Below are 14407 nucleotides of genomic sequence, written 5' to 3'. Positions count from 1 at the left end.
TTTGTAAGAATCAAAATACCTTTTCATTTATTTTATTTTTTTTTATCTATGACTGCAAAAGCTCTGCTTAAAATGTTTCATATCCCATTATGTCACATTTACCTGTTGACACAGTATGATTGAACACTGTCAAAACATGAATTCAGTTTTGTCCATTGAATCCTTTTTGACATGTGTGTTGAAAGTCCCATACATTAAAAACTAAATCCAATATCCTCATTGTATTACTCACTTCTGTCAACTATTTCTCATCTATATGGATGAGCAATATTCTCAGGACCGTAGTAAGAGCAGTATTAATTTCCATCAAAAAGCCCATACATAAATTGTATGTTCATTTTGTCTTCACAAGTATTTGCTCTGATAATTCTGTCTCCGCTGTTTGACTATTAAGAATCACTCCTGCATAGTAAGGGCGGTTTGACATGAAGTGACAACAATTGTACTTAGTTCATGGTTGACATGTACAAATATTCAACTAAATTGTCAAATAGAATGTCGTCAACAAGTTGGAAGTGGTTGGAATTAGTTCTCTTATTTTTAATTTTTGTGGTTTATAGTGATAAAAAGTCGAAATTGAGTTTCTCAGAAATTTGAAACACAACAAGCCTTTTTAATACAAAATGGGCACAGTAACAATTAAGCATTGACTTTGACTCTGTCACAGGATTTGGAAACTATTGAAGAATAATTCGTAATTTTACATACAAACATTAATATAGAATAGGGGACCAATAAAAATCTCATCAAATTCATCTCATGTAACAACACAAATCCACATTGATTCTCTGTTTCTTTAAAAAAAAAAGAAAGCTACTTGCTTTATCTTTGAATAGTGTTTTCTAAGAGGAAAATCAAATTACCAAAAATAACCACAAATCCACAAGGTGCCGAGTTTCCCTTCTTTGAATCTAATTTCTGAAATAAATTGCATTATTAATGATATACTAATTCACTGAGCTTTCCTGGGCAGAGTTACTAATGTGCAGAATTAGTAAAAGTTCTCTATATGTAAGATTACATTTAACCCTGAAGATGGATCTTCATAGTGAAAGCTAGATTTTATGTAAAAGCTTGGAATAAAGTAAAAACGTGGGGATCGGACACTGAGCTGCTTTGTGGGTTTAATTGAAAAAATCTAATTCAGTTCAAGTGGTTAGCCAAAGAAAAGCTGAATTCCTGCTAGGCAATCACAATTTTTTTTCAGGCACTGAATATTTCAAATGGCTTTGTGCCCAGGAGTTACTTGGGCCATAGTATTAGCACAGTACATTGCTTCCGTTGGCAAAGGCAGCAGGTGAAATGGGCTGATTTTGTTTTGTTGGCATTGTCATTTATTGACAATCCTGGAGCTAAGCTTCTCACGGCTGCCTCTGTTATTTTAATCATGTTTTAACAGAGTACATCCTTCACCAAGTTTATTTTTTTAGTTGTTCTGTCAAACATCACTGTTTGGCTTTCAATCTACAGTACAAAACATTTCTTTTTCTATTTTGTTCTCTCACAAAAACCAATCACTCACTAGAAAGCTTCCCTAGATGCCTAAAGTCTACTGAATAATAATTCCCTTGAACAAATAATTGGTTGGACATCCTGGCCAGGCTGTTGTGGGAGAGACGATATTTTTTTCAATATTACCTTTCAAACGCTCCTTCAAGATAGAAAGTCAAAACAAATTGACAAGTCATACAACAAATTATTCATTTTGCGGCATTATGCGATTTGTTCAAGAATATGTAATGTTGCATTTTCTCTTTTTCTACACAAGGAGTGAACATTACTAGAACACAGCTGTTCTTAATAGCCATCATTAGTGGCATCCAACTAATAAGCACAACAATTGGAGTGTTACAGTTTTGTATTCACTTGTTTATGATGCGTTAAAGCAATCTTTGCATAGAGCTGTTTATGAGCAAATTAACATATTTAGATATATTTTTGCCTTCCTGCAATTTGAAGGATAATGTAACACTTAGTCATCAGTCTTTTGTTTCAATGGTAATTTGATGACAGCATTCTCTTTTTTTCAACATTTAAATAGTAAACAATTCTTGTGATGTTCAATACATGTTGTTTTCTTTATCCAGAATATCCTAGATGAGCTGAAATGCTACTTATACTCGGATAATGTTTTAAGACCTCCTAATACTCAAGTTGTTGTTATTTCTTGGTTGGTAGTGAGAGTGGGCAGGTGCTTCGTGGGAATGTAAGTGATCAATGAATGCATCGGAAATCACCTGCAGCTCGTTTTAATAATTCATCATCAACAGTAACCTCTCTGGGCATTCATTCACTACCCACAGAACAGCAGGTGGCGTACAGCAAGAGGTGACAGTGTGCTAATTGAAGCGACCACTTTTAATTTTATTTTTGGCATTGAATATAAGAATAAAGTTTATTATGTCAGATATATTACTATTGTGTAGACAAGCTTATATTGGATATTTTCAGAGATTTCTGCATGATTTAGCTTTTTTAAATATTTTATTTATATAACATTTTTCACTAATAAAAATCAGACATTGCTTCAGACATAATGTTTATGTGTAGCATAAACATTAAATTGCGAATAGAACTAAAAAAAAAAAAAACAATTAAATGACAGATAACAGATGGGCACAGCTGAAAGAGATAAATACCAAAGCAACATCTTTTTTACTTCTCACTATATATATATATGTGTATATATATATATATATATATGTGTATATATATATAACATTCCAATGCAGATGGAAAAAAATAAGGTTTTGATGTAACAATGGTGTAGAAATATGGTTACACGCTTCAAACTCTCTTGTACTGAATCAATTTTCATTTTCACAAGGAAATGATAAGAAAATGTCCTGTAGTTTAACTGAAATTTAACTGAACATTAACACTGAATCGTTTTAGCTTGAATATCTAAGCTATATTTCAGAAAAAAATTTATTTTTAAATGAGTTCAGTCCTTAAAATATGCTAATTTGGATGCAAAGCAGATGCGGGTAAAATCAGTGACACTGACCTAGTTTTGCAGGTATTTTTACAAATAGAGCTTGTCACAGTGTCAGAAGCTAATTCACAGGAGCACATGGTGCTTCAGTGTTTGGACTGTATAGGAATGAGTCACTCTGCTGGATATTTTGACGATGTTGTGTTTCACACTTTTACTTTGAGGAAAATTTTTATTTGACATAAGGCTTATACTATCCACATTGCTTAAGAACTTTATTTCATACGGAGTAAAACCTCCTGAACATATTAAAGTAGCAGCCATCATAGAAGAAACAAAATGAGTTATTCTAGACACATCGTAGAGCCATTGCTTTTAAAAGAGAATGAGATACAGTCTAATTAGTCTACTTTATATATGCACAATTAGGTAGGGTTGGTTACAGTGAGGTGAGTTTGCTTTCTTGTCAAACACAATGTTAGTAGTTAATCACTATTGACATAATTAATAGTGACCAGGTGCACAATACTTTAAAGTATTAAAATTCCTACAAATAACAAAATAAAAACACACAGACTTAAATACAGTTTGTTCAGAAGGACAAGATAATAAAAATTAATGCTAGATTTAATTTTTGTGGCAACATTTATTGTCCACTTCACTTTCTCTGTATCACTCAAATCCATGCTTGAGTATGAATATAGTCATCTTCAGTGGCATTCATGTTGATCAGGGGTGCCCAAACATTGTGAGACCAAGATCTACTTTTACTGTCACATTTTTCTGAGAAATTTCTGACTAATAGGAGGGACCACAGAGCACTGTTAAGATAAAAGCACATCTTCTGAATTTGGGATATTTTTCCTCCAACAGGATCCAGAGGTGTCACCTCTAACCAGATTTATTTCAATGTCATTTGTGAATGTCAGCTTCTCATTTTCAACTGTAGCCCTATAAAGGTTGAGAAAGGTTGTCATTTTGGAGAAAATCTCTTCAACATAAATATTTCCACTAAATAAGAGGCAAAAATAAATATCATGTTTGATAGAGGAAAAGCCTTTCAGACTCTGTACAAGCTGAGCAGAGATTACATTAAAAACATAACAGTCAGTCCGTTACGATATTGGGTTTTCAGGCTTGATATTTATTTCGCGATTATTAATAAGCGCTCCCCTGAACACAGCGGTGGTTGATTAGCTAATTTAAACTCCTCTGCTTGTCAGAGTCGATCTTAGAGTCCCTTTTTTTTTGCTAATTGAACCGAAACACACTAAATTGTGCAACATCTTGTTGAAACAATAAATACTGAGATTATTAACTTGAACACGTTTTGTTGATTTATTTTTTTCTTTAATAAAGTTACAAGCATTTTGGATCTTTGAATATTTTGATTAGCGCGTCAGAAGAGGAGGCACTGGTTTCAGCCTCTTGGCGGCGTTCAGTTTGTCAACCTACTGAACAAACTGAACGCCTATACTGGCCATCTATATTGGTCACTTTGTGACCAGTATAGGAGGCCATATTGTGGCATATTGATTTTATTTATTTTATTTACTTTTTTCAACAGAAGAAAGCTGTATTTTGTAAGGCAAAGAATTTCTTAGTGCAGAGACCCCGAACAAGATTAATCCAATATCATTTACAATTAATTTGTCATGTCAGTAACATAGAAGGATAATCCCATTTATTCAGTGACTGCTGGATCTCTGTTTTAGATTACGATGTCTGGTGAAACAACTGGAGAGAGGAGAGGCTTCCCTTGCTGATCTCAAGAAAAACCTGGAGTACGCAGCATCGGTGCTTGAATCGGTTTACATTGAGGAGACAAGGTAGGAAAAACATTAATATTGTAGAAGAGACTGAGTTTAGGTATGTTTAATTATTTGATAACAACAGAAATGTACTTCTCATTACCAAATGCTGCAAAACTAAATAGACCAATTAAAAACTGACTGGAAATATTTTGTTTTTCACCGCGGTTAGAGTTTTTTTTATTTCTTTTTCACATAATTTTAATCTATAATTTATTTATGTATTTTATTTTTCTTCACAATCATGTTCTATTTTTATTATTACTAGAATAAAAAAGTCAAACTACTGAACAACTAAGACTTTGTTGTTTACCATGCATAGCATTCAGTAGTATTTAGTTATTGTGGAGCTGTGATCATGTGTGTGTACCATAGCTACTCTTAAGTTGTTAAAGTTTTTTTGTTACTTTTTTTTTTTTTTTTTTTTTTTTCTTTTTCCAATTCTTGCATCACCGAATGTCTGCATGGCTAACGTGGGCAGCTGGTATGTACTTTTAACAAGACCTCACATTTAAATGACTGACAGCAAAGAAAATTTGGCTGTATGTTTATAAATCTTTTTTTAGATATAATTGAAGATAAAAAATAAACTTGGTCTATAAATGTCAATAGTTGAGAGACAGTTCAAAATATGAGCTTTGACCAAGCTTTGGGAATTACGTAAACCTCTCATCATCTAGATTCAAACAGATTATTGTCAGCAATAGGCTGACTCCAGTCCAGGAGAAAGGATGATGAAGTATCAAGTGCAGGATTCATGTAGTACCATCGTTATCAGAGGGATGTGAATGGTTTTTCTGAACGTAAACAGGCTTTGCTTTTGATCCTGAACACGTTAGTAAAGCTATGGAGAATTATGTCACCCAATAGGATTTGTATGAAGCCTTATGGGGTTTCTGTGATGTTTTGGATTTATCAAATATATGACATAACGGGTCATATATTTGATTGACAGGTGAATCAAATAGTTCTAGGACAAAAGTCCTAGGACTTATGTTTTATCCACAGTGAATCTCTTATCTTTCATCTTCATATAGCTGATCTTTTTTCTTTTAAAAATCCTTTCCATCTTATACTGTCATCTCTTCATCCAGGCGATTGGTGGACACAGAAGATGAGCTCAGTGACATCCAGTCAGAGTCTGTGCCTTCGGAGGTGCGAGACTGGCTGGCCTCCACCTTCACCAGGCAGATGGGGCTAATGCTCCGGCGAAATGAAGAAAAGCCCCGTTTCCGGAGCATCGTCCACGCCGTGCAGGCTGGAATTTTTGTTGAGAGGTAACGTTTGCATGATGTAGTAAAGCATTTTCACAACCTCAAATAACCAAGCAATTGCAGATCATAAATAATTTACATGGGCAGTCACTTGGAGCTGCAAATCTATCACTCGTGAGCCCAGACAAAAGCTGCCTGGAGGGAGGTAAAGAAATTCTATCAACATCTTTAATTTGGCTCTGCATAAAACATGAGAAAGGACATAATTCATGCACTTTGTGACTGTAGGTGAAATTTACTATTTGATTTTGAGTAGTAAAGCTTTATTGGCTTTATGCTAATCAGTCAGCCTGCTCTGTATGTTAATTATATTATGAATTTACATGCTTCAATTTAAAATTTATCATACGTTCTGAGATATGAGTAATGTTGTTTAGAAAACAATACCTTTATTACACCTACATGTTGTAAACATGTGCTAAAGTTGTTTTTTTTTAAACTTATGTCACCTCATGTATAACAATGGATCAGAATCCAAATGTCAGCCAGGGAAAATAGCTGCAAAAAAGGTGAATAGTCAAACTAATAAAAATGGATAGCCTAAATAACCAGAAAAATACAAGAATATTGAAAAAGATTGAAGTATGTTACAATGGATATATTTTTTAAACTGATACGGTTTCTTGTATCAATTCAACAAAAATATTGGTACTTATAAACTAAAATAACATCCCAAGCATGGTTAAAACAGAGCTAAAATAATGCTTTTTTACTTATTTTCTTGTAGTCTTGTAGTTCTTAAGCTCGTGTTTTTAAGTTTAATGGTAACCGTCTGGACAAGGTGAGACAGGCAGATACACACGCACACTGAAAACTCAATCTTCATGTACAATCTTTGTGCGTCGCAAATAAAGCAGAAAATTCCATAGAAAGTGTGAGAAGATGCTGAATGAAACCAATTTACCACATGTACCGAAGAGGATGTTTACTGTTGGTAGCAGCATTTGAAGGGACTGGACCCAATAGAACACAGGGAGACTAAAGGACCATGAACACTATGCAAGAACAGAGAAATGTTTCCTTTCTCCCAGGGCTTCAAAAACCAAAAGGTGTCATTCTATTCTTGGTCCCTTTGGGAGTTTTTGGGATTTGTTTTTCACACATAATCTGGGCAGAATGTGTTTAGTGTTCGGTGTTTGACGATTAAAGTCTTGTAAGAGTAAGCTATGAGGACATCCCAGGACATTTGTACTTCTTGTACAGTATGATTACTATGAAGTATGAAACCTTTAATCTTTAAAAAGTGTTGATTTTGAAATGTCTGCAGCTATTGCACAGTGCAGCATCACGTTAGACCAGGGGTCGGCAACTCAAAATGTTGAAAGAGCCATATTGGACCAAAAACACAAATCTGTCTGGAGCCGCAAAAAATTAAAAGCCTTATATGAGGTTCATAATGAAGGCAGCACAGGGCTGCACAGTGGTGCAGTTGGTAGAGCTGTTGCCTGCCTCACACCTCGCCTAGCTGAAAGAAACCTCACAGGCTATGACACAAATGTTTGATGGAAATGTTGACATTTTATATTTATTCTACAAATTGTTATAGCATTGGAAAACGTTAAGAATGTTTGTATCATGTTTGTCCTCCTACAGAAGCCATATTAAAACAAAAAATATATTTCCCGCCCCCATCTTTTTCAATTTTCAAACATTTTTGGAAGGCTCCAGGGAGCCAGTAGGGCAGCGCTAAAGAGCCGTGGGTTGCCAACTCCTGCCTTAGACAATGATGCATTGTTAAAGCCTTGACAAACCTGGCGAATCAAAACAAGTCTGCCAGCTCTCTTTCCAAGGTGGAGCTTCATCACATAGTAACATGCAAAACCATGCAAGCTATAATCATTCTTCAGTTACTTTCTCAGATGCCACTCCACTGTTTCTATAAGGCAATGGTGGGGAAATGGAGAATAAGTGTAACAAGGGGGAACTATGTGTTGCAATCTAAGTTGTTGGTATTTATTTACATGTTTAATGGGATTTAACTTTTTGAGATAAAATAAATATGTCAGTTCTATTGGTTTGATGAAACTGAATCATATCTTATAGTAATAAACAAAAGTTTGATTTACTGGACTACACAGCTTTTTACTGAATGCCATTACTAATTTAATGGAAAACTACACATCTTATTTTGTCAGTTTTGATCATTGTAAACAATACTCCAACCTCCTAATACTACAAACCTATTTTTTTCATTTGGAAAAACCTGCAGCAATATTTATTCATTTGCAAATTACTGTTTCTCGTATCACTCTTTTGGTCTGAGTTGCAATTAGTTGAAGGTTTAGTCGTGGTGAAGGAACGTCCCAAGCTGTGGTTTAGGGGCACTGTGTTTTCTTAAGATATTCACTCTCAGCAAGGCTCTGAATTTGATGTCTTTATCTCATCCAAACAGGATGTACCGACGCACCTCCAACATGGTGGGGCTCAGCTACCCTGCATCTGTCATATCTGTTCTTAAGGTATTAACATATGCATACACACAAAAGCAAAAAAAAAAAGAAAAGCATCATGCATTGTAAACTATTTGAATAATTTATTTTATGTGCATCTTTACTTTTAGGTAGGTACATTTATAATGGCTTTCAAAAGCATTCATACCACTACACTTTTCCACATTTTGCTACAAGAAACCTAAATTTATTTATTTAAATTTTTTTTAAAGATTTTTATGTAGCAGAACATCTTATTTAGTAGCCGAGGATGAAATTGATTAAAAGGGTACATGGTTTTCACACTATATATCATGCGCAGTCTGGTACGCATTCAGCTCTCATGAAGTCAAGTTTTAAAGAACAACACTTTGCTAGGATGGTACCTGTATGTATTCTGTCTGAATACATACAGTCTACCAGCTTAGAGAAAGTGAACCAAATCTTCTTACACTGCCTACTCCAAGTTCAGTGTGATTGGATGGAAAGCACCTGTGAACAGCAGTTTTTTACACTCGTAGTGAATATGCTAGCATTGCTAACACATACATAAGCTCTTATCCAAATTCTATGGTAGCTCTGCCTTTATTTTTAGGCTCAATAGCTGTGTTTCCATTGACCATATAATTGTACAATTTGAAAATACGTTTGCTTAATGAACGCGCACCAATTTCAAAAATACTGTTGTCTTTGGATAAAATGTTTTGACACCAGGATGAGGTGCTTTTTCAGCCATATTAAAATTGGTTTATTTCACAAAACTGCAATGGAAACACTTTTTACCCTCACATGAATCACATGATCAACAACCAGATATAGCCAATGGCGCAAACCACAAAGTAGACATAAAGTAATTGGAGGATCAACTAAAAAACTTATGTTTCTTAATGACTTAAAAAACATATAAATTTGTATGTATTTTTTATGACGTAAGATAAATGAGGTATCACTTCCTCTTCACTTTACAGTTATGCTTTTTTGACCTGTCCCATAAAGTAATAATACTTTTATAAATTACTGCATATTGCTTGAGACTTAAAAGTTGAATTTTTTGATTTTTTTTTTTCTCTCCCTCACAGAATGTTGACAAATGGTCATTTGATGTGTTTGCCCTAAATGAGGCCAGTGGGGATCACGCTCTTAAATTTATATTCTATGAGTTGCTTACAAGATATGATCTCATAAGCCGCTTCAAGGTAAGCTCTCAAAGATGTAACTTTCTGCTTCACGGGTCATTTATATTTTCATGCCATTAAAGCAAGGTTAAAGAAGCCCTCTTCAATCCTGACAAGAACCTTCTACATTTCCAAATTGATGAAAACAGGCACATGATTTCAGTCCGTTAAGACCAAGTTTATGTTGTTTTATTCCAGCAATGATAATTTTATAGTTGTGTTCAAACACACTTCATCTGCTTTTAATAGTTGTGCAGCTCATTTTCCACAGCGTCTAATAACTTATGACAATCCACTGGTACTGATAGCATCTGGCAGTAAATGACACATGCTGGAAAGCAGATATGAATATGTAATCATAAGATGCTGTAACCCAAGTGATTCTGATGAATGATTTTATGACATTGGTTTCTGATGCTGCACCCATTAAGTCACAAGTTTGCTTTAGGATTTGCTCTAAGTGTTAGTAACTCACAGACTCTTTCGATTTTGTACTTTTCAGATTCCGATCTCTGCGGTGGTGTCATTCGTGGAAGCCCTGGAAGTGGGTTATAGCAAACATAAAAATCCCTACCACAACCTGATCCATGCTGCTGATGTAACCCAGACTGTACACTACCTGCTTCTCAAAACTGGCATGGTGGTAAGAAACATGCGGCTTAGATTGCATAATTTGTCTAAGCTCTAAGCATCTACAGAAACAAGTTCAGCATTGAGGTTGAGTTCCACAGGGAAAGCGCATTGGACTGAAGCTAAGTCTGTAAAATGAAAGGGATTTTATCCCGTTGGTATTCAGAACATTGCTGTCAGCTGACATATGCCAGCCTAATGCAGCTTTTCCTGACATTCAGTTTCTAAGCAGATAAAAATTACGTAGATAGATGAGAATATGTTTTACTCTGTTTTTTTTTTTCTTTTCTTTTTTTGCCATAAAATTGTAGTTTACTATTTATCCTGAAAATGTATGGTCACTTCAAGAACAGAAAATGAAAACTCCTTTGTTTTAAGATGACTACATTTTCACATGTTTTTGATAGTTTTTTTTTTTGTTGGTAACATGTTCTGACCCACATTCTTCAGCTTCTCACAGAAGTAACTTGAGGGCACATGTGACACAACATTCATTTCAAAATGAAAAACACAACCCTGACTTCAAAGTCTATGACTTTCCAAAGAGAAGGCCACCCCCACTCCCACTGTTTTTACTTAATCACCTTAATAAGGTGGCTGCGACAGCTGCCAACACGGTGTGTTTCCGTAGGCTCTGCCTTGTGGAGTGAAGTCACATTCATTCTCTGACCACAGGCTCATGGGAGAGGAGGAGAGCAGCATTTATCATTTTTTAAAAACCCTCCAGACTCATCTAAATCAACAATCAACAGGTCATTCATAAAACTGGTTTATGAAGAGTTACAGAGGAGTGGATTGACCATTTTGTCCCCATCCTGTCTTTAATGACCCCATCACCCACTGTTGATTAGTCACCAATATTGACCTGGATCCCTGAGCTTAATCCTCTCACTGGGTGTGTGAGTGCAGTCGTGAATGCTCATCTCAGAGGAATTGCCCACTCACCTTTGTGTCTTTTATATTTCATCCACTCATTGGATCCAGCTAATCCTACAAAATGTAAATAAATACATGCACACGCTAGACTAGGGTATGTCAGATGGTTGCTGGTCTATTCACCCCTTCACCGTTTCTTAATTTTGCCATTTTGCAGCTTTGTTTATTTCTCAAATTTTAAGACTTAAGAAAGTTTGATATGAAGTGAAAATGTTTGTGATAGGATGTAATATTCCATACATGCCTCAATGTCCACTCACCCAGAAAAATGTTTTTTTATGACTATAATAGATGCCAGAAGAAGGTTGTTTAGAGTTATTTTGGCTTGATTAGGAGTTGCAATCTGTCACATTTCAACTACTTTAGATAGACATCATAACTAGAATAAATAGAAACAGGTTAAAATACTGGGTCTTCCAAAATATGATGCAGTTAAATTTGAAGAAATACAGAAGAGACAACGTGACATCACAAAACTACTAACTGGAGATTTAAATTGACAAAGGTTTAAAATGAAGGGAATTACACTTTTGGGTATGTGCCTGGCATTTTATCCTGCAAATTATATTTCAGTATAGGTTGCCATGGATTTGTTTGGACATGTCAAAAAATTATATGGCATGATTGTCACCTCTTAAAATTTCACCTGCATTGCATGTATGTCCCGCTGCTACACAATTTATGCACATGTTACTCAAATGTTACAAGAATAATCAAATTTGAACATGACCTCATCCCATGCTGCACTCTGCAGATGCTGATTGGACTCATAAAGATTCTTCTCCTCTACATGCTGAATGTTTGAAGTGACAGCTCCTCTACCTAATTTCAAATTAGTACAGCTACAAATGATTTTATCACTTTGATCCACTTACAAAATTTTAAATATTTCATCCTCAAATGGTCAGTTAATTATTAAATCTGAAAAAATACAAGACGGTGACGTCGGTGATTTCAGTACACATAGTACACAAAACAGCAGTGGAGCCAAACTGAGAGACAGACTTCAAAGACATCCCTGGACTTAATGTTCAACAGAAGAGCTTTCATTTCAAACAAATGCCATCAGCCAACAGTGCCATAGAAGCTTATACACAGACTCCTGTTTCCAAGTCCTTATTTTTGCGGATTATGATAATTTTATGCTCACATCTAATGAAACATACCATTCAGTTTAGAATATTATATCACATTGATACAAAATGTAGTTTTCAATACCAAGATGCATATATTTAATAATATACAACAATATATCTTTTGATTTTTAAAGGAGACTTTCCATCCGACTCATGAGTCTCATATTGACTGTGACTACATACTATGAGAAATCTAAAGCTTCATGCTGCACGTAGTTTGGGATTTTACTTGACAAACCTGAAATTTTTGTATTTGAGTTGAAATTGACTGATTTGCTTATGCGTAATACCTGTGATCTTCTCTTTTGATGTTTGCTGTACTCAGAAACTGCACTTAAAAAGGTCTGAACTTGACCTATAAAATTGAAAGCATGGTGTGTTCTGTGACCTTTTGATAGCATTAACTTGTAAAATAATAACAGAGAGCATGACCTTTTTATTTATATTTATACGTTATGAAAACCAGAGTGACGGTGAGAGAAAGAACAGTGGGAGGGAGGCTTATAGGATGCTGTTTCCCAATAGAGCTTATCTTATCTAGAGTTCTCTATTTTTGCTTTTCTAACCTTTTTCGTACCTCCTTTTCCCCATTTGTTTGCTTTCACTCCTGATGTTAATGTATTCCTCATGCCAATTTTTTCTCTGAATCTTTTATACCATATTCTTCCATAACATCTGTATGGCCTAATGTGCCGTTCCCTGCATTTCCCATCACTGGATTCTCATTTCTCTTGCCTAATCTATGTCCATTCTTTTCTCTTGCATTCATTACTTCCTCATCTTTCTTGCCTGTCAAATGCCTCAACTTTTCCATCTTTCTGACTTCCTTTCTGCACTCCTCTGCTATATGATTTTCTTAATGTTTTATCCTTGCTCTCCATCACATCTCCTTTTTTCCTCTTCCAGCATTGGTTGACTGAACTAGAGATCTTCGCCATGATCTTTGCGGCTGCAGTGCATGACTACGAGCACACAGGGACCACAAACAACTTCCATATACAGACAAGGTAATGAATGATGAAATCAAAAATGCATGGCGCTGACTCACCCAATCAATTACTTCATTTACAGCAAGGGGGCTTTACATTCCTACTGTGATCGCCCGCAGTGCAATAATAACAGGATGGATTTGTAGACAAACTCAAAATTCAAAGTTTTTTGTAAATGTTCAGCAAACATTGGCTTGCATAGTGTATTTAAACTTGCCCAAATCTGTGAACTTGTTCACATTTTGTCAGATTACCAACACAACAGATTTTTGTTTGGATCAACTTAAACTTCGCAATTATACAATATATTTGTTCACTACAGTTGTATCCCACACATTCCCATGAAAACACTCTCAGGTTGTGGTTGTAAGATGACAAAACTTGGAAAAGGTCAAATAGACAAAACAAAACTTTTATAAATTTTACAACATTGTGTTGTATCATTTTCATGCAATTTTAAAGAAAATTACTTTGTATATTGGGTGAAAGTTCATCTAAATTTACAAGGATTATGAGAAAAGAATGAAAGTCATTTTACAATAAATTTATTTTAGAGGCAGTATTTTCATCGTTCAGAGTGAATCAAAAGCTCTATATTTTCCAAAAAGTTATATAAATGTTAGTCATGTTTAATCTGACTTTGAATGATTCTCTTGCCAGAGTGAATTAATATGTATTAATTTATCAGGTGTTTTTGATACCTACACAGATCTGTCAAACACAGTTGTTTTATGTTTTCTTCATTTGCAAGGTCAGACACAGCCATCCTCTACAACGATCGCTCAGTATTGGAGAGTCATCATGTCAGCGCAGCATATCGCCTACTGCAGGACGACGATGAAATGAACATCCTCTACAACCTCTCCAAGGATGACTGGAGGTCTGTTTCACATAGCGCTAATGTACTTAAATGATTGCAAAGGGAATGAAAACCCCCTCTGAGAAAGATTGCGGAAAGACATTGTCCACCAATCTAAAGCGCCATGTCAACTATGTTTGACATAAATGCGGCTAGTTAGATCATCCTCAAGGTTCAATGACACTCATGGCTGAATTCACCTGATTCCAGGTGTACACAAGCCAGGACTCGTT

The 14407-nt window shown here is 35.2% G+C and overlaps 1 protein-coding gene across 6 annotated transcripts in view; it reads left to right on the top strand.

Moving 5' to 3' along the window:
* Positions 1 to 14407, top strand: part of pde1cb (phosphodiesterase 1C, calmodulin-dependent b) — a 110237-nt gene that overhangs the window by 74750 nt on the left and 21080 nt on the right. For all 6 annotated transcript variants that reach the window (XM_044134064.1, XM_044134065.1, XM_044134067.1 and 3 more), the window contains 7 exons: positions 4651 to 4764; positions 5841 to 6023; positions 8413 to 8479; positions 9529 to 9645; positions 10127 to 10267; positions 13233 to 13333; positions 14067 to 14195. In XM_044134064.1, coding sequence (XP_043989999.1) covers positions 4651 to 4764; positions 5841 to 6023; positions 8413 to 8479; positions 9529 to 9645; positions 10127 to 10267; positions 13233 to 13333; positions 14067 to 14195 — 852 coding nt within the window. The remainder of the gene's footprint in view (positions 1 to 4650; positions 4765 to 5840; positions 6024 to 8412; positions 8480 to 9528; positions 9646 to 10126; positions 10268 to 13232; positions 13334 to 14066; positions 14196 to 14407) is intronic.

Source organism: Gambusia affinis, linkage group LG12 (genome assembly GCF_019740435.1).
Source record: "Gambusia affinis linkage group LG12, SWU_Gaff_1.0, whole genome shotgun sequence".
Lineage (NCBI taxonomy): Eukaryota > Metazoa > Chordata > Actinopteri > Cyprinodontiformes > Poeciliidae > Gambusia > Gambusia affinis.
The sequence above is the reverse complement of the archived record's forward strand: the minus strand, read 5'-3'. Positions and strand labels throughout refer to the sequence as shown.